The following is a 20,162-nucleotide window of genomic DNA, read 5'->3' on the forward strand; positions in this document are numbered from 1 at the left end:
CGTAGAAAGTTACAAGCTGGTGGATCCTCTGAACCCGCAGGAAAGTTTGTACGGAGGACGGACGAATGCCACTTGTTTTACTGTATCACGCTGACAAAGAGAAAGTAGAAGAAATCAGATACTTGCACGTGTGTTCGCTGTATCCATACGTGTGCAAATATTGTCGCTATTCCGCGGGACACACGCAATTGCTAACGGAACACTTAGTGCAAAGTGTTGCCTTCCACGTTTTACCGCACCATTGTCAAGGAAAACTGATGTTTTCCTTGTGCCGTACTTGTGCCGAAATGGGAACGTCGGTCAGAGTAGAATTGTTCAAAGCTCTGAACCTGGCATATAAACTGTTAGAAGTGTACGAAATGTACCACTTCCCAGAGACAGAACAATACCACAAGGGCGACGAGACTCCGAAAGGTATTTTCGCAGACTACATACATGGATGCTGTTTTGAAACTGAAACAATAAACCAGCGGTTATCCTTCTTGGTGCCACACTCCCGAAGACTAAATGAAATTCAAAGAGAAATACTGGGAGCTGGAAGGCATTACTTTAGATCACATCGAGAAAAACGAAGGAAGGCGTTCGTTTGCCAAAGTGATACTAAATTCTTTGTGGGGTAAAATGTCACAACGACCGTGTTTACCCAAGAAAGAGTATTTGACAGAACCTTCCCGTTACTTTCAGATGACTCACGACAAAGCCAAATACATGAAACAGGTGGACGTCGTTCGTGAGGATTTGATCTCAGTCAGTTACTAAGAAGAACTGGACTTTGTACAAGCCGACGAATTTTGAAATGTCATCATTGCGACCGACTTGACAGCACATGCTCGCTTAAAATTGTACGAAATTTAAGAACTGTTAGGTGATCTTGTCCTGTAGTCTTAGCCTTTGACACAGACCGATTGCTTCTACATCGATCGCCTGGGTCAACGTCACCCTGACATCGAATGAGACCCTTTATGAGCCTGGGCCTGGACAGACGGACCCCAATACGACAAGATTCTACGTTTTGTTAGTGGCGGCCCTAAACATTACGGATATGAATACTGGCGTATTGAAAGAAGCCTTGCAGTCTGGACAGGATGGAAACTTTAAAGTGACCACCTACGAACCGCACAAGATTGTACGTTTACCCACTCACCAAATCGTCAGTCGACTCTTGGAAAAACTGTAACAAATTTTGTACTAGAAGCGCGTGCGGCTTCCCAACCACTTCACTGTACTGTAAGGTCACATCTATATTGTCCAGCATATAAAAAGCGACAACGTCCAAGACCGATAGCTCATTGTAACAACCAAGACCAAGCGAGAAAGATGAATCCGTTTAAACAGGCATCATTCAAGTTCGGGGATTCTCAAGTGGAGTGCGATGCTGTGCCTTGAAATGAGAGCGAATCCTTATATTCTGACCTCAACGATGCAATAAAGTATCATGGGAACTTTGCTATAACTACTACTACTACTACTACCATACCTACCATGGAAAGGGATGCTGTCAAACCTGACGAATGCGAAAGCGGTATCACTCGTTATCGTGGACTCCTTACTGGTTTTCATGGTCAATGTTATCCTCCACGTGAAACCATTCAACTACCACCCTACGGATGTCATCCAAAACTAAGCAACCTGCGGATTTCACCCTACCCTCATCGAAATGAACCTGTGAAAGACAAATATTCTTTCAATGTGCATTTGCCAGAAAATTGGAACTTTGAAAGTCGATTCCAAACCTTCCAAGGAACATGACCTAAATATCTAGGTGGACCTACCCCCAAAGAATTAGCCAGGGCGGGATTATTCTGCTTTGGCGAAGGGGATAAAGTCAAGTGCTTTAGTTGTGGTTTGTCACTACAACAGTGGGAGCAGAAAGATTCGGCTTATCTGAAGCATGGTCGATGATCTCCGGATCGTCACTACCTACCTTTAGTGGGACAGAGTCATTGAAGTGTCATAACATGTGGTTTAAGAAGCCAGTTTGGATAGAAGTCAAACGTTTGACAATTACTAGACAATTATTTAAACCCCAGTTAAAAATAATAGTCAAGGATTAACAAGCGAATTGCAAGAGTAGATTTACAAGGAAGTTTGGCAGGGAGCAAGAGCAAAATTTCAATTGGTGACTATAAAACGTTATGTCGAGAAATTCACAAGAGGAAAGTGAACAAAGTCAACAAACACGTCAGATTTCTCTGGATCAAGCGTGCGTTCATCCTATTATTCCTGTTTAGACCGCTTACATCAGAAGATTTAAATGACATTTTAGACCGTTACCCCGAATGGCAGTGGTCAGAAATTACTCACTATGTTCATTACTTTCGCTCTAGAGAATATTTTAAACAGAATATTACTGACTGATATGATCATGGATACTTTACAAGAGAACATTCCTGGTGTGCCTTTGGAGTTGAGAGAACGCATTTATCGAGAGCTGGTCAAAATACAAGTGAAACGCAAATAAGAATTACATCCGTTACGTCACTGGTGTTTATACCACTGGTACCTGAATGGTATAAGAGGATTGATTCAGATAGAACTGTCCCAGCGGTTAGACGTTGATCAACTACCCATTGGCACGAAGTATTTGTTTGTTGCTTTTGATTGTATTTACTTCAAGGCAGACTTACTCCAACGAATTCCAGAAGAAGAAGAAGAGTTAGAGGGTTACCAAAACCTTTCACACAATGTAACTTTAGTTCAAGAGGAAACTTCGGATCGAAATGTGACGTGCAAAGTAGTAACTAAATCAATTTATATTAGCCACAGGATCATCTCTGATCATACGATCATCTCTGTGCAGAAAGTACACTTATTACCTCCAACAAAAGAGGGGATAAAAACGGGCTACCATGCCACAACCTTTATCACTCGCGATACAACAGATTCCGTGGAAGAAAACCAATGACAATATTCAGACAGTGGAGGATTACTAACACGTTTTACAAAAAATGTGTCCATTGAATTGGGGTCGACGTGAGGTATGTATTTCTAGTGACTTCCTTTCTGGGATTTCGTTTACCAGTCAATTCCTCGTGGACTCTTTACGAACAGTACTTGCCACCAAATGAACTAAGAAAGTGGTCCCTTTAAATGAGCACGAGAAACTCATTCTGTTCAAAGCCTTGGGTTTTAATCTTGATTCTTCTCGACCTTTACGGGCAAAATAGATTCTTCAGCTTTTACGCACCGAACATGTGTATGGCGATGTATGTGTGTGCGTGTAGCTTGTGACTTACATCCTCATTGGACAGATTTACGTGACTGGAAAAGTTGGGGTTTTGAGGCTTGGCCAAAAGAAGTGGCCAACTTTGTCCTATAATTGTAATTCTCATTTCAAATGTCCAGGCTAAAAAGTAACTTTTAAACCTGCGATAGTGACAGTACTAGAAGAACCCGTCACCGAGGACAACCACTCCCTTCAGGAAAGCACTGTCATGGACATTCCCGAAAGATCATTCCGAGACGACATCTGTGTGACCTTACCCAATGTAGAGACTTTAAGAACATTACACACTATCCCTAGGACACCTTGGTTATCAAAAACATGTTGTACAGTGATTTTTTTTATATTCCAGTTTGATCGTTTTGATGTGTTTCTTATTGCTGTACTTAACCATCTGGCTTTAATGTATTTTTCTCGTTCCATTTTAACTTGCACTTAAAGTGTCCTGAAATAGTATAAAAACTCTTGTCTTATCTGTCTTCGTGTCAAAGCTGACATTCCATACATTATGGCTAGATCCACTATCTCTGCTCCCTCTTCCTCAACTTTTAAAGTCATCGACGATTACTTAGATTGTGCCAGTTGGGAGGCCTTGTATCTTCGCCATTCTTCTAACACGTTAATTGCCGGACCTAGCGGTTCAGGCAAAACATAATTTGTCAAACGCTTGATAAAACATAAACATCATTTGATCGATCGTCCACCCCGACGAACCGTGTGGTATTACAATGAGTGGCAATCGGCGTATAGCCTTCTGCAAGAAAGTCAAGGCGATTCCATCGTGTTTGTGGAAGGCATTCCGAGCGAAGACGACAAGATCGTGTCTGACCCCAGTCAAACCCATCTGGACATTTTCGACGATATGTTATTAGAAGACGAAGACGAAATTAAACTGTGGTGTACGTGCAAAGGGCATCATCGTAATGCCAGTGTCATTTACTTTACGCAAAATTAGTTTCAACAAAGTAAAGCCCATCACACCATCACTCTCAGTGCTCATTACGTGGTCTTGATTAAAAGCCTGAGAGATAACTCTAAAGTGCAAGTTTTAGCAAACAGTTAGAAACCCATTGGCTGACTCATGCGTATGACAATGCCAGTCAAACCCCACACACCTATTTACTCGTGGATTTAAAACGCACTCCCCCCCCCCCGATTATTTGCGATTTAGAACCCATCTGCTTCACCACCAGTGTCGTCGACTTAACAACAAAAAAATCTATAAAAACCTCGACACTCTGGATCTGTCTTAGGCAGCGTCAACATGACGTTCCTTCAGTCTCATCTTCCCGTCAAATTGATTCGTGCCTTTTACGGCATCAGTCGCGACAAAAATCAACAAATACGTGCTCATGTCTTAGAAGCCAGTCTTAAATAAGTCTTAAGATGGTTTACGGTGACAGCAAGTCAATTACTGCAAGGTATCATTAACATTCCTTATCAAACCAAACACTTTTTTGAGAGAACCAAAGTAGCTTTGACACAACTGGCCGATCCCCGCATCGACATTCAAACCAAAAAGGAAATCATTTTGAAACTTAGAGGTAGCGGTTCTCTAGGAGGTTTCTTCATTCGCTCCATTTTAAAATGCGATCCTAATGCCCCCAAAATTCTCCCCAAGAACAAAGCCACTCCCAAAAACGCCAAACGAACCCCAAAAAGAAAAGAGCAACGATGTCAAGACCAGGTCACAACCCCAGAAAAAGAAAAGTCCCCAGAAAAAAACAATGCCCCGCAAGAACATTTTCTATTAGCAAGAGAGATACTTCAACCAGGACGCAATCTTACATTTGCAAACCACGACCTGCAGCGACGGTGAACATGTCTCCATTAGCTTCGTGTTCTTCCACTTCTCCGTTGTAAGTGATGCCTGCCTAATCTTTTTTGTCACCCGTTCTTCCTCAGTTGATGAAACAATGGAAATCCCCGTCTCCATAAACGTCTCCTTCAGCGGTGACACCGTATTCCACTTTAGCCTCAGTAACAGCTGCTCAAAGTACGTGCCCCAAAAATCAAAGTCCATGAGAGATCGGACATGTTACAGAGTTTACTGTCCAGATTTAGTTCGTTGCTAACCCCTCCACGACATGTGATGCCTGTCATCGAGTTGATACGACGTAAAGACAATCTGTGGCTACGTGTTTCAGTATAAAAAAATCTTGAAGCAAAGAACGGGAATCAGTATGTTGTGCTCCTGACCACCCACAGATGTCATACCCCAGAAGTCATCCCTCTTCTAACCCCAAAGGAAAGAAAAGGAAAGGACTGCCTCTTGTTTAGTCAAATATAGGGACATATTGTCTGTCCTGTCCAAAGCTTATCCACCCATGCGAATAAAACTGATTCAAACCACCTCCAAACACGACATCGATAACGTATTCGAATGTTGCTTAAACGTATTGAAAGGCACGATAGCTTTGTTTAAACACCATTCAAAATGCTAAGCCAAACATCGTCACGTTCTTCGCCAAATGGTTCAAAAGAAAATACCCATCTGTCAAAAGAAGATGTTGGTACAACGCGGAGGAATTTTGCCTCTGTTAGGACCCTTGCTAAAAGGAATATTGGGAACAATGCTAGGAGGCCTCATGAGAGCAAGATAAAAAGGGACCAAGAAGATAAACGGACCTCCGGTGTCCCTAGATCTCAAACGTGTGACTCTTAAAACCGAATGGAAAGACGAAAACTGGTTTTAGTGCCTTACAAATGATGGCTGGAATACCATCGTTGTCAAGAACAATGGATCCCGCATTTGCCTCCCTATCCGAATTCGACCGAGATGTCCCAGTTACAATACGAATTGAGAAGAACTGAAAGCTTGGGTTAAAATGATGATGTCCACTCCTCCTTCGACAGAAGTGAAAAAGAAAAAAGGGAAGCCAGAAGTGGAAAAACAAAAGAAGAACAAAGCCATTCCATTACCACCTCCACCACCACCACCACTACCTTCGACTTTACTCCCGTGCCACATCGGGCACATAAAGCCGTTTCCAAATACAAACCACTATCTCGCCCCATCCAAAGTAGCATCAGCGAAGAGTGGATGACTTATTAAAAAATGGAGAAGGTGTTAGCCAGCATTTACTACGATCCATCTCATCTTGCACGTTACTACGGAGTTCAGAAATTGTATCGTTCTGTCAAAACTCTTCTGAAAAGTCTCCTTTTACCTCAAGTGCAACGATGATTACAAGAACAAGCTACGTACACTTTACACAACCCTATTCGCCGAAAATTTTCTAAAAGTCGCACCCGAGTTGAGGGCATAGATCATCAATGGCAAGCCGATTTAGTCGATGTCTCTCGTTTGACTACCTGCAGTCGTGGCTAAAAATATTTGTTTTGTGTCATCGACCTCTTTTCCAAATTAGCCTGGGTCGTGCTATTGACTTCCAAAATGAGCAGTGAACTAGTGCGAGCCCTCCAACTGGTGTTGAAACAAAGTGGTCGGCACCCTCTTCGATGTAAAACCGACAAAGGCACCTAAGTTCTGAACCAAGCTTTCCAAAAAGAAGTAAAGAAACGTGACATTCGCTTTTTCGCCACTGAGAATCCCGAAACAAAAGCCAGCATCGTGGAACGTTTTTAATGCACCTTGAAACAACGCATGTGGAAATATTTTACGCATCACCACACTCTAAAGTGCATCGACGTCTTACCGCACTTGGTCCAAGTGTACAACCAATCTTACCATCGAAGCATTTGACCTGCCCACCAAGAATTGACTTCCGACAACGAAGTGACCGTTTTCGAGCGCCTGTAGCTATCCCCAAGAAAAGTGGAATGTTGGCTGTATTAGATTGGGTGCGCATTGGCCAAACCAAACACATTTTCGACAAACGTTACTTACCCAACTTGACCACCAAACTGTTTCGTGTCACTGGACAAGAGCGTGGCCGTCATCCTACCGCCTATAAATTGGAAGACATGAACGGGGAAGTGTTCAAATGAACGTTCTACTTGCCCAAGTTACAACGGGTCACCTAAAAAGAAGACGAAGTGTACGACATCGAAAGCATTCTCGAACCAGGAACCCATAAAGTGGGAAAACGACGTGTCAAGAAAGTAAAAGTTCGTTGGAATGGATATCCCCCAGTTTTAATTCTTAGATAGACGCTTCGCAAGTCATCGACTATAAAAGAAGTGAACATCTTGCATTTGAAGACAGCCTCAGCTACCACTACCACCACAGTGACCACTCCTTCACAAGACTTCTTCTCTGCAAGAGCTACAAAAGCAACCCTTATGTGTGTGGTGTGGTGCACGTGTGCATAAAACTCAAATTGTCTTTTTCTGCCAAATATTTGTTGTGTATTGTGTCATCGGTGCGGTCATTGCCAATTTGAGTTTTCAACAAGGAGACAAACAATTGTGTACCATTTTACCGAGCAGTTGCATCGGTTACCTTCTTCCCAATCATTCCCTGAAATACTCTTCAAACGGGAACAATGGAAGTCTTGTGTCCAACGTCAGTGACCACTCCAACAATAATGATCAAAATAATCCTGTTTAAGACACTCCTCTGTCCGTCAGTGACACATCTGACAGCAGAAGTCAGGAATTATAAACAACAGCCAATTTTACCTAACGCTACCCAGTGACAGTTCCATGGAGGTGTTTCTCAATAACAATTTGTGTTGATACACGGCCAAATTACTTCAGAACATCCAATTAGATCACGAATCCCGTTGGAAAGTGGCTTTCGTGAAAATAATTTACCCTACACAAATCAAAAACATCACTGAAACTCTAAATACTTTCCAGATCGAATTCAGAAACGTACAATCGTACAATAGCAAGAAGAAATAAATAAACTCGGGTTTTCAGGTGACACAAGGTCAGCAAGCAATCCATCATTCAGCACCTACACGTTGAAAATTCCGTGAGGTAATTATTTTAGTGGTGAACATTTGGTGGACACAATTGCTGACAGGTTCGATTTAGCATTTGGCAAAGCCCTGAGCAGATCCACAACAAGTGTTATGATTGAATACCATGTAGTGGCTCGTCACCTACTGATACAAAGTTAGGATACCGACACGTTATCCATCAGGTTTAATGGTAGTTTGTTTGAAATTTTGGGTGGACATCCACAGACGGTAGCACAGAATCTGAGCCCGATGATCAACACTAATATAGACTTTTACAAGGCTTTTGGAGCCCCTGTCGAACTGAACCAATGACTCAATTTGATCGTTATATATTCCGATGTAGTGGAGTACAACATGGTGAGGCACACCTCCGTACCATTACTGCGTGTCATTCCTTTCAAAGTGGATTCTACCAATTCGAATGACTAGGAAGGTGGAAATACCTATCACGTGCACCGTCAATGTGTAAATACTCACTATTTACCCGTCAGTAAGTCGTTTTTCGACACTGTTAACATTACTATGAAAGGAGATCTGGCACAAAATATTCCATTCTCCAAAGGAAAAGTCACGGTGAAACTCCATTTTCGAAAACGATTTTCTAACGAGTTGTAAGTATTATATCGAGTGTACCGATGAGTAGCTCGACTTCGAGGACATGGTTTAGGAGATATGTTGAAATCGGCCTTTCGTTCGGTGACTCCGGTGTTTTAACCGATGGTGACACGAGGATTGCACGCCTTGAAAGATGCCGCATTCATGCACAGTAAAAAATTTCTTCAAAATGTCATCATAGACAAACAAAACCCCCAAAAAGCTTTCTTCAGAGCAGGCAAAAATGTCTTGCTTTAAGAGTTTTGGGTCGGTGAGAAACTCCTATCAATGCCCTGGACGCTGCCGAGACAGGCATGCCTGCTTCTCTGACACCGCAGTAACGACAAGGCAGAAAGAGACGAAGAAGAAACCCTTTCAGAGGACTACATATCATAAAGCTAGAAAGACTAAGAAAAGAAGAACCATCCGAGACTTAGACGATTTTGATTATTAAATAAACACAGAGAAAAAAGAAAGAAAATGATACATAGAGAGTCTTGCGCCTGCTCCAAGTCGGAACTAGATCTATTTGCCATGCCACCCACCATGATGACGATGCAAGAATCCCAATCGATTTTCATCCAGTCTCCTCTTTGAGGATTTAGCTCCTATCGAGTTTGAAATCAAAGGACATCCCGAAGATTACATCGATTCGAACAGCAGTTACTTGTACCTCAAAGTCAAAATTTTAGATAAGAATGGAGGTAATATAGACGTCGATGAGAAAGTAGCTCCGTCAACAATTTCATGTATTCTTTGTTTAGCGGAGTGGATTTGTACTTGACTAGCAAACTAGTCAGTAGCAGCATGGATACTTACTCTTGCCGTGTCTACCTGGAGAATCTCTTGACATACGGAACAGACGCAAAGAACATTCATCTGGATGCCTGCATGCTATGCAATCCAGACAAAGCTGACAAGTTCGACACAATATCGGATGACAATGATGGATTTGAACAGCGATGAAAGATGGACAGATTTTAGAACTAATGGATCGTTTGAATTTGGACATGTGGTTGCAAGAGAAGTATTTGCTGAACGGCGTGGATGTCTGCTTAAGGCTAAATCGCAGCAGTATCGCTTTTACTTTGTTGACTGATACTGCCGATTACAAAACCATCATCCAAGAAGCCAGACTCTATGTGATACGCGTGGAAGTGTTACCTAAAGTGGGAAAGGACACCAGTCACACTTAGAGCAAAACAAGCGCTAAGTATCCGATATGACGCGTCGATGTTGAAAACTTCACCATTTCCAAGGGTCAGTGATCCATGATCGAAGATCATCTGTTCCATGGACAGTTACCCAAACGTTTAATCATTGGTATGGTCGAGAATTCAGCCTTCAACTGAGCCCAGAATAACAATCATTTCAATTTTCAGCACTTCTAGGCGTCCAAAATCAACGTCAGTCAAGATGGCAGGACCTTGTGTACCAGAACCTCCGAAACTGACTTTGCCAGGAAGACTTGCTTGAGATCGTACTGGTCCCTGTACGAAGCCACGGGACACCTAGGGACCAACAGTAGTCACGGCATTACCTACAAAGAATACGATGGAGGTTACACTTTGTGGACCTTTGATTTCACTCCTGACCAAGGGAACGACGAGTGACATTTCCATCAGGCCAGATTCGAGTGGAACATCAGTTTGCTGAACCTCTAACTGGGACGGTGGACGTACTATTCTCTGCCTAATTCGACAATACCATAGAAATCAACAGTTTGAGAGAAGTCATTCTAGACTATTGGAAGCAATGGAAACTGTAATCCTCCTTTGAATATTGGAGAATCTATGGAAATGGAATGGAAGGATTCCTTGGAAGCAAAATCCCAAGGACATAGTCATGAAGTCCAGATGGCCAGAACAGGAACAACATTTAGTCTCCTGTTTCGCCAAGCACCTGGCAGAAAAAATTACGAAATTGATCCAGAAAGATAGCTATGGATGTCTAAACGATCATCCCAGTCAAATACAACACGATAAATGTCTGTTGATAGTCAAGAAGAAATATTAGACGAGTATCTGGAAGAAGCTTGGAGTCTCATATCGAAATAAGCCGTGTCTTTCATCAGTTGTTTAAAGACTTGCGTGATCATTCCTCTCCTCCATTGATGATTCTCGAGATTCATCACATCGAAGTTCTCTTGGCTCAGAGTACAGAGACGTACGAAGAAACGGTTACTTGTCAGGCATTTTCAAGCAAAAGGTCAGGATTGAATTGATAACTTATCATCACCTGTAAGAAAAGCAACAAGAAAACACTTTAAAAAGTGTATGCCTAGGAACGTTTTTACATTTTGAACCACAGTTCATACACTGCTTCTTAGAATCATGTCGTGTGTGCTAAAGATTAACTGCCTCATCGCAAACCTCAAGACCATCAAGCTTATGTCATCAACACAGACGATTCGTATGGATTACCACCTTTGGAAGACGACATCATCGAGTTTAAGAGAAGAAATTCTCAGAAGCACGATTTAATAATGTGAAATTACAAGGCACATATTCCATTGTGTGTGGACAATATTGTGTGTATTTTCTTCATTAACGCAGTCTTGGATATACTTTAGAACATTTAGTGACATATTTTGATAGTTACTCTTCTAGAAATGATGACAAAGCAGATAGATGGTTTTGTGACCATTATGGTTATCTTTTGTCTCTAGCTAGGAAACGTAGTGTACATCTATGGCCCAATGACTTCCATTCCTGGATGTCTAGCTTCACTTCACAACGTTGTCAACCTTGTCCAAGATAGTTTGTTATTTGAAACATGTTCGTTTGATTGTTTGCAAAATGTTTTATGGTTAAACAATGCGTTTGTCCTATTTTCTATTTTTATCATGATATATGCTCTTTGACTTCTCTCTATCCACCACCCTCAAATCAAACTATACTAGCGTTCCGACTCTAAACATTGTAGGGATGTTTTCTATCGCATCCGTGCTTGAACCATATAAAGCGGGGTAGTCTCCAGACTAGCCATTAATTGTTAACTCAGTCTCCTAAGAAGATGTGCTCAAGACTAGCCAAACTGAACGAAGCTTATGTGAATTTACATCGTGTCAGGCAAAACGTGATACTTAAGCTTGCAAAGATAGAGAATATGTCAGAATGTTGAAAGTGGGTGAAGACCTGATATAAGAGCTCTTCAAGAGTAAATCAAGACAGAAAAGGAAGAATGGACGGAAAAGTACAGACTTCAGAAGCAGAAAGAGCAACGAAAACAGCAGTAACAGCAGCAGGAACCATACAGATTTTGTCAACAGTCGTGTAGACACCAAAGAGTTCTCCTTCTCTTTCTGAGGAAGCAGACCCTGTCCTGTGGGAAAGCCTGTCACCAGACGAGGACGCAGTCTTACACAATAAAATATTAACATAACCCATCGTCCACAAAAAACCAAACCTTTACAGGGCTACCCAATACTCTAGAAAATAGATACTAATTAAACTGCCAATGGTATATTAGTAAGTCAAAAGTAGAAGTGTGTCTTCAAGCAATTCGTTTGTTTGACTTTGAAGTGTGTATATAAGCACTTCGTTTCCGTAGCATGTCAGATAGTCAGTGAGGTCTGATAGTAGTTAGGGTTCTTAAGTAAAAAAGTGACTGGGTGTTTTTGTAGGTTGCGCGTTCTGTATTTTTGGGGTGATGACATCGGTTGTGTTCGTTTTGGTATCAGGTGAATGTTTTCCTTCACGCCATTGCTTGACAAATACAACGGGAGTGCCGTCAGTCTGGCTACCCATCGTCAACGAGACAGCTAAAACAAGATGAGCAGGATAAGCAAATTGCTTGAACTCCAAATGCACCTGGAGTATGCCAGACGTTTATTGGATGAGCTGGCTATGGAGGCGGTAGCCGAGGAGGCCAAGATAGAGAAGGAGGAGGAAAAAAAGAAAAAAGAAGAAGAGGAAAAGAAGAGAGGAATCCTGCCTCACCTCATGCTAAGACCTATGATTGAGGTCAAGCCTGAGATGAGGACGCCTCCGCAGACAGTACCAGCACCACAACCACGTCAACTACACCCACGACCTCTCCTACCAGTACAAAGGACCGTGATCCTTCAGACGGAAAACTGGGAGGAGAGTTGCGACAGCAACCACGAGAACCACAGCATCCACGGGTCTGGCACAAGAGAAAACAGGGAAGCCTTCAGGGTCCCACAAACTGAAGCTTGGGGTGATGAGGCCACACAAGCTTCATCCGCACTCATAGCAGCTGCAGCCAGTTTTGACAATGACTGGAACCGACGCTGTGTCTGTGATCCCCGGCCTGGGAGGTGTCACCATTAACCAAGTACATCTGGAGTTAAAAAAACAGCCCATCTCAGGTCTACCCAAATCTATTGAAAAGAGACTACTCAAGTTGCCAATTAGAGTGAATGTGGAATAGTGTGATTATAGACATTCTCTCCTTTACTGATGTGATTGTGTGTGTGTTTGTTTGTATGAGCTCACGTACGTTTGTGTGAATAGGATAGTGTGTGTTTGCATAAGTGTACATACGTTTTTGTGGATAGTAGAGTGTGTTTGAATAAGTGCGCATACGTTTGTGTGGATAGTATATTTTTGGGGTTTGTAAGCGTTCGCATATGTTTGTGCTAATAGTAAATGTTGTGGTTTTTGATAGTATAATTTGGGTTTGTATTTCTTCTTCTCATGCGTTGATAGTACATTTGTGATTTCTTTTTGTTCCTCACCTCTGTGTTGATAGTATATTTGTGGTTTGTTTCTTTTGTCTTCCGTGTCTGGATATTATATTTTAGTTTTTTTGACAGTATATTAAGGGCTTGTTTTTTCTCCTTCTCGTGTGTGGACAGTATATTTTGGTTTTGTGGATAGTATAATAAGGGTTTGTTTCTTCTCCCCATCTTTATGTTGATAGTATATTTGTGGTTTGTATATAGTAAGGGTTTGTTTTTCATCCTTCCGCGTGGATTGTAGATATTTTTGTTTTTGATTGCATATCTTGGCTTTGTTGTTTTTTATTTTTCCTTCCCGTGTGTATATTAGTTAATATGTGAAGTGAGTGTAAGGGATGTTTTCATTCACGTCCGTTCTTTACAAATATAATGTCAAAGCGTTCGTCGTTCGCGTCATTTAACATTGAATAAACTAAGATGACAATAGATTTAATCAACAAATTGAAGGATTGTTGGTTATGGATCATGGACGCAGCCTATGTGGTGGAAAGGTTTGAGAAGGAATGGAAGTATCCTGGTAGCCCATACTTTGTGACTAGCCTGAGAGTAGCCAGGGATCTGATACAAGGTATAATAGAAAAGGAAGTAGAAAAGTTAAGAGGTTTCATTCAACCTACATATGTAAGAGTGGGTACCTTGAAGGAGGCACTTGATAATGTGACGAAAGTCAGGTGCTATCTATAAGACACATTGCATTGGACCGAGTGTTCATTTTTGAAGTGGGGTCTGGACCAACAAAAGAAAGGAGAAGAAATAATGAGAAAAAGTATGGAAGAAGAGGTGAAGAAGATTAAAGCCACATGGGCTAAATAAAGAAAGGGCAGAAAAGAGAAAGAGAAAAGAGGAGTTTGAAAAACTGAATGAAAATTGGATGAAGATACAGGAACAAATTAGATTGATGGGACACTCTGACTGGATGTAAGAGACAGACAAGAAGAAGAAGAAAGGAATCATTGAGAAAATGAGGAGATGGTGGAAGAACTAGAGAAAATAGAAGAAGAACCCAAAGGCCCTTTTCAGGGCCACCCATATGCCTCTAAAATATTTGCTTTGTTGCCTAAAACTTGTTTTAGTCAGTTATAAAGTTGTTTATGTTTGTATGTTGTCTGTTATATGTGTTATCTCTGTCTCTGTCCCGCCAAAATATTCTAGGATTTTTTCTCGCTCTCGGGTCCCGATTGAGGTCAGCCTCTTGTTACATTGTTACCAGTCTTCAGTCCTGTGACATCACCTTACCTGTAAAGCATTTTCCCATTGCCGCTATACATCTTGATGCTACACAGTCTTCGTATATATATATATATATATATATATATATATATATATATATATATATATATATATATATATATATATATATATATATATATATATATATATATATATATCTGTCTTTGGATATAATACTTCAGTCTTCTAAGTCCATAAGGTATACAGTGATGCTTGCAATCATATTATCTACATATTGAGACAGAAAAAATCACTGTCAACTTCATTGGTACGTAACTCAGAACGCGAGATTGTTTTATTGATTGTTTTTCCGAAAAAGTTGAAACTCACAATCACTTATACATACTATGTAAACTATATAAACAGTTAAAAAGGTTTATGTACAAAACCTTTAAAAACGAAACACAACAATGCAACTGTAATCTCAAATTTTATGTTGTGTATATTTTCTAACCTTTCAGATATCCAGAACGCTCAGAACGTATTTGCTGAGGTTGAGAACGCAATTGCAGCCTTTAAGACTACCACTATGTCGTGTATTCCATGCAGAGGATTAGACTCCGGTGTACTTATTCCATTACTACTGATACTAATACTACCGCTACTACTACTACTTAAAATAACAATACTACTTATGATGTCTTTATTTTAATATGATAACATATTCAGCATTAAAAACTAGTCCTCCCAACAGTCAAAATAACAGATGATATATGATATCTTTTGTACGTCAATCAAAACTCGTAATTCTTTACAAAGCACTAATTAAGCTGACATGTAAAGTAGTAGAAGATGATATAATTAATTTGATACTTTAAATTAAGACCAAGTACCAAATATGTGCAATCAATTTGAAACATAAGTACGGGCATCATTAGCGGTCATTTACAACTTAACGATAATCTAAAGATTTCAATATAAATATTATGGCGTATGGTCGTTTACCAGATGTAGATGATGCAACCTTCCTGCTGTCAAAACCATACTTTGTAAAATATAACTGGAATTAATTCCAGATTTCTATAGAGACTATTATTAATGAAAATACATAGCAATATGTTAGATCACATAGACGAGTTCACAGTGTTCAAGCGTAAGTGTGAGTGCATGATTTCGACAGTTCTAAGTGCAGACAATTGTCAAACATGTATATTGTGACTGATTTATGTGCATTATATGTTTTGTACATCGCTTTTAAACATACTGAATATCGATCTGAAGACCTCGAATGATACAAACGCTTTAATTTTGGATAGTTGTGTCATCAGCGAATATATCGGAATCAGTATTTCAAAAAGACTCAGATGGTTAAGACAGATTGGAAACAAAACAGGTGATAGCGGGTGTTACGGGTGGTGGTGTTGTAAAATTGTTACTTATTCCATGGTGTCTGCTTTATTTGGTTATCGTTATCTAGAGGGTGATCGCTCTCTGTATTGTTGTTCCCCGGATCGAGTAAATATTAAAATAATGTGAGAAACTTATAGATGGAATGAATAGAGATCTGAGAAGATATATAGAACAGAACGACACGAGCCCCCGTACATGGAAAAACAAGAAAATTTAATCAATTATATAAACAATTGTGATAATACATTACATTAGGAAGACAAACTTCTTTTTGAATTAAATCTTTCACTGAATTTCAAACAGAAATCTATTGATATCAATAGCCTATCTGTTTTAAATAATCTAATTGGTTCATTAAAGAATGGAGTGAATAATCGAAGTCAATGCCTTGTACAACTTCACAACCTGCTTATTCCAGTCCACTCCAACTTCACTGTGGTGGTTCATCTAGGTCTTTTCGCTTTTTCCCTTCTCCAGCCTCCCTACTATCTCGCCTCTTTTCGGCACTCAAACTTTGTGTGGGTAGGTGGATAAGTAAGTACATGGATAAATATACACTTGGATAAGTAGGTACTTGGATACGCCAGTAGGTACTTCAGTGGATTCGTCTGCGGATACGTCCGTGGAGCTTTATCCCCTTTCAAAATAAACAGAGAAGCAATCTAAACCTTCTCTCAGTTTTCCTGCTTGGAACAGATCCTTACTCCCCTCTCGTTGTCAGATATCGTTCTATCGGAATTCAAACAGATACCAAAGGCTATCTGATCAACCTAAACTTGGGAGACCATAAACAAACCTAGTTATAAGATTAATTTACTTCCTAATGGTTATATCATCAATGATTCCCATGAACATTACAGGAGACATAACAGTTTTCATTTGCACAAATAAATGAATGAAATTCATTGCAAGATAAAACTACGTTATTTTCAGTGAATACAAACATTCAAGTCTTTACCATACGCGAAATCATCTAAGATCGATGAATTCAAACGAATTCTCGTAACTAATATCAACTAAAGTAATGCATTAAATCTTAGAATACCCAATTCCTATACAAAGAAGGCGACAAATTCAAACAATTCCTCAACTTATATAAAGAAGATCATTTTACAAATTCATATAGATGAACTAAACACAGTTATACTCATGTCAAGAATATTGATCTACGAATTTAAACAAATCATTATATTGGTATCAACTAATTACATGAGATTGACGCAAATACCTTGTGCTTTGAAACTTTGTTCGCTTCTACTGCCAGAATTGTGTCTGTTGACTTTCCAGACATCCGGTCCCATTGCCAAATGTTTTACAAGAGAATTTCTTCCAAATTCAATCTCGGAGTCCCTTTTATTTTCATTCTTACGGTCAGCCTGACTTATAGACTTCCAAACCTGATTCTGGTCAATTCGAAATCTGACAGTTCCGATACAAAATAGAAGTTAACCTTGCCTTTCTAGTGTGTCTGACGGCTAAATAAACGAAGGCTCAGTTAAGAATCACTTCCTCTTCTGACATTAGAAACAATTGCAGTATAGCGACTTAACAAGCACATGTCCCCATAAATCTAATTAATTGTTCTCTGGCCCAAATTAATGTGCCCTTCATAGATCGACAGAAATTTGCATCCTTACACAGGTCCTAAATGTAAGCCTTTTTTGACGCTAGATTGTACTGGTCCTAGTGTTGATAAGTGGCTTCCGCTCTGTCTCCCGTTTGTCAAAAAAGACTTGAAGCATGAGTATGAACGAGTTTACAATTCGCCAAAATAATATTGATGTAGAAAAATACATTTCTTGAGATAAAGATATAGGCAGGTGACAATGTGTTGCACAATTGTTTTGTTTGTTTTTTTCTTTCGGGAAAGAAAAATATGCTACAATTTAATGAGTAATTATTGGACTTGCCCTTACAAATAGGAGCAACTACGACCTGCTTCAAATCATTAGTCCAGCTTCTAAGCAATACTAAGAAAGAATGCATACTATGGCTCTAATCGAATCTGAATTTGCAGTTCTTTTTGTCATGTCATGCTTGGAAAGAAGAGTAAAATTTCATTAATGGATATCTAAGTACAATTAATTCAATATCCTGCTGCAACAGCAGTAATTTTGTTTGATTGCCAAGTTTACAATTTGCAGCACTTATAGTTATACAAAGCAGTTTTTGAAGGTTAGGTTTGAGTCATTTAAAAGAGTTATGGTTTCCATGACCAGTCTTAATGATCTTCGTATTCCAGTGTTTAAATTAGTTTCTTATTTATTTTATGTTTCACTTAGGATGTAAATTCTGGGGAAAAGATTTTGATGAACTGAAGGTATATCGTGTGTAATAATGCATGTTTTATGAGAAACTAAACGTACAAGTGCATTATGCTGTGAACCTCCGCATTTCGTATCGCATATCCTTGCAATTAAGGGGTAGTGTTTAATAAATCATCCTGTTAGATATATTGAACATTATGACAGAATTATGGGGATACAAACTGGTTTGCATAATTCGTTTTTTCATATTATATGCCCATATACTAGGTACTAATACTGTGCATTTACTTTCTCTTCAAGCTCACTTCGATAACAAACCTGAACGCTGTCTTTAGTAGTTTCACAGAAGATGAAATGAATAAACAGGTATGTTTGTTTTATTAATAAATAAAGAAGAAATAGTTATAGGAAAAATTTCATTGAAGCAATAAATACTGTGTGACTATATTACTTGTTATTATTATTATGCATAATGAGCATAGATTTATCTATGAAGTGTGTCTGTTGCTTAACCATTTCCTTCTATTCCTCCTCTCCTTCTCTGCTTCTTCATCTTGCTGTTGTTTGATCTGATCTTCAGCATTTCAAATATATGCTTTACTGTATGTAGAAACACAGATTAACTCATCATTTGATCGAATACACATTTTGGGACTAGAATTACGCAACACAGACAAATAATATTGAGAATATGACATGGACTACTAAAAAGACTAAACAACATATAACAGTAACAGTAAGAAAGATATGCTCACTGAGTATATTAAAGTGGTACCGCCACACAGGTATTCTCAAATAGCAAAAATAAATTGTGTTTACGATGTAATACGTTTATTCACAAATGGTTTATCTACTTTTGCACTACATTTGCTTTCTCGTCAACATAACCTGTATCTAAAATCCGGATTAATTATTTTGAAAACATCAATAGCCGAACACAAAATATAGGTATAAGATGTATACAGGAAGCATTTGCAATCAGGTTTACCGAACCTTGAGATTCTGGTCGCCAACGTATTATTGAACCTTTAAAGTGATGTATTTATACCAGAATGTAAGGAAGTATAGTTTGCTTCCGGTCCATTTTGAATTTTACCGTCAAAGCAAATTTTGTTGTTGTTGTTGTTAAATTCGGAAAATAAAGTCGTGAACGGCGAGAGCATTGTTAAGTTACTGGTATTTTCATTCGACGGAGCAGCCTAATGTAGTATTTATAAGTTACTGCATTTGTATCAAAAAATATCAACGTGTTTTTCAGATGGAATACTTCACGACCTTGGCAGTGCAGCATATCCATCCGATAAAATGAGTTTATATTTTCCCATACAAATGCAGTAACCTTTGCATTATATGTTCATTTTATTATTCTACCTAATGCTTAATTATATTAACAAAATACACAACAAGAGACAAAGTAACTGCATCCATGCCGTATTCCAAACTAAAGACACAAGCGTAGATTCATCATTACACAACAACAACATTATTACTGCGCATTTAACTCCGGCCAGATAAATTAGAACTTAGACGCGCGCTCTACATAACTTTCGAAAGAAAATGGCTTGTCTAGTTAAAATTGAAATGTGGAGTCATAATGTAAATGAATGCGCATTGCATTGCAACAACTTTTTCATTTGATCTGGAATGAATATATTTGGGTATTGTCGATTCTATGAAATTTCGTGATTATCGACTGTATTTATATGTGACAATTCCACATGAAATACATCATATTGCGAGGGAGAAGCGTGTTGATATCTGCAAACGTGTTTCTGTTTCTGTCATTGAATATTTGAAATCATAACGTGGGAAAATATGAAGTCTTTCAATTGCAATTATTAAAATGATGCTATGGAATTTAATGCTTATTTCATTATGAGTGCAGTAAGGAGAATGTAATTGCACTTATATTCGAAATAACA

At 39.3% G+C, this 20,162-nt stretch overlaps 1 protein-coding gene across 1 annotated transcript in view; it reads left to right on the forward strand.

Moving 5' to 3' along the window:
• Positions 1-20,162, forward strand: part of LOC149795549 (prominin-1-like) — a 149,683-nt gene that overhangs the window by 58,069 nt on the left and 71,452 nt on the right. The window contains exons 7-8 of the mRNA XM_089963819.1: positions 15,085-15,188; positions 18,541-18,606. Coding sequence (XP_089819945.1) covers positions 15,085-15,188; positions 18,541-18,606 — 170 coding nt within the window. The remainder of the gene's footprint in view (positions 1-15,084; positions 15,189-18,540; positions 18,607-20,162) is intronic.

The sequence above is a fragment of the Sinohyriopsis cumingii genome, chromosome 7 (assembly GCF_028554795.1).
Source record: "Sinohyriopsis cumingii isolate HCF-2022 chromosome 7, ASM2855479v2, whole genome shotgun sequence".
Lineage (NCBI taxonomy): Eukaryota > Metazoa > Mollusca > Bivalvia > Unionida > Unionidae > Sinohyriopsis > Sinohyriopsis cumingii.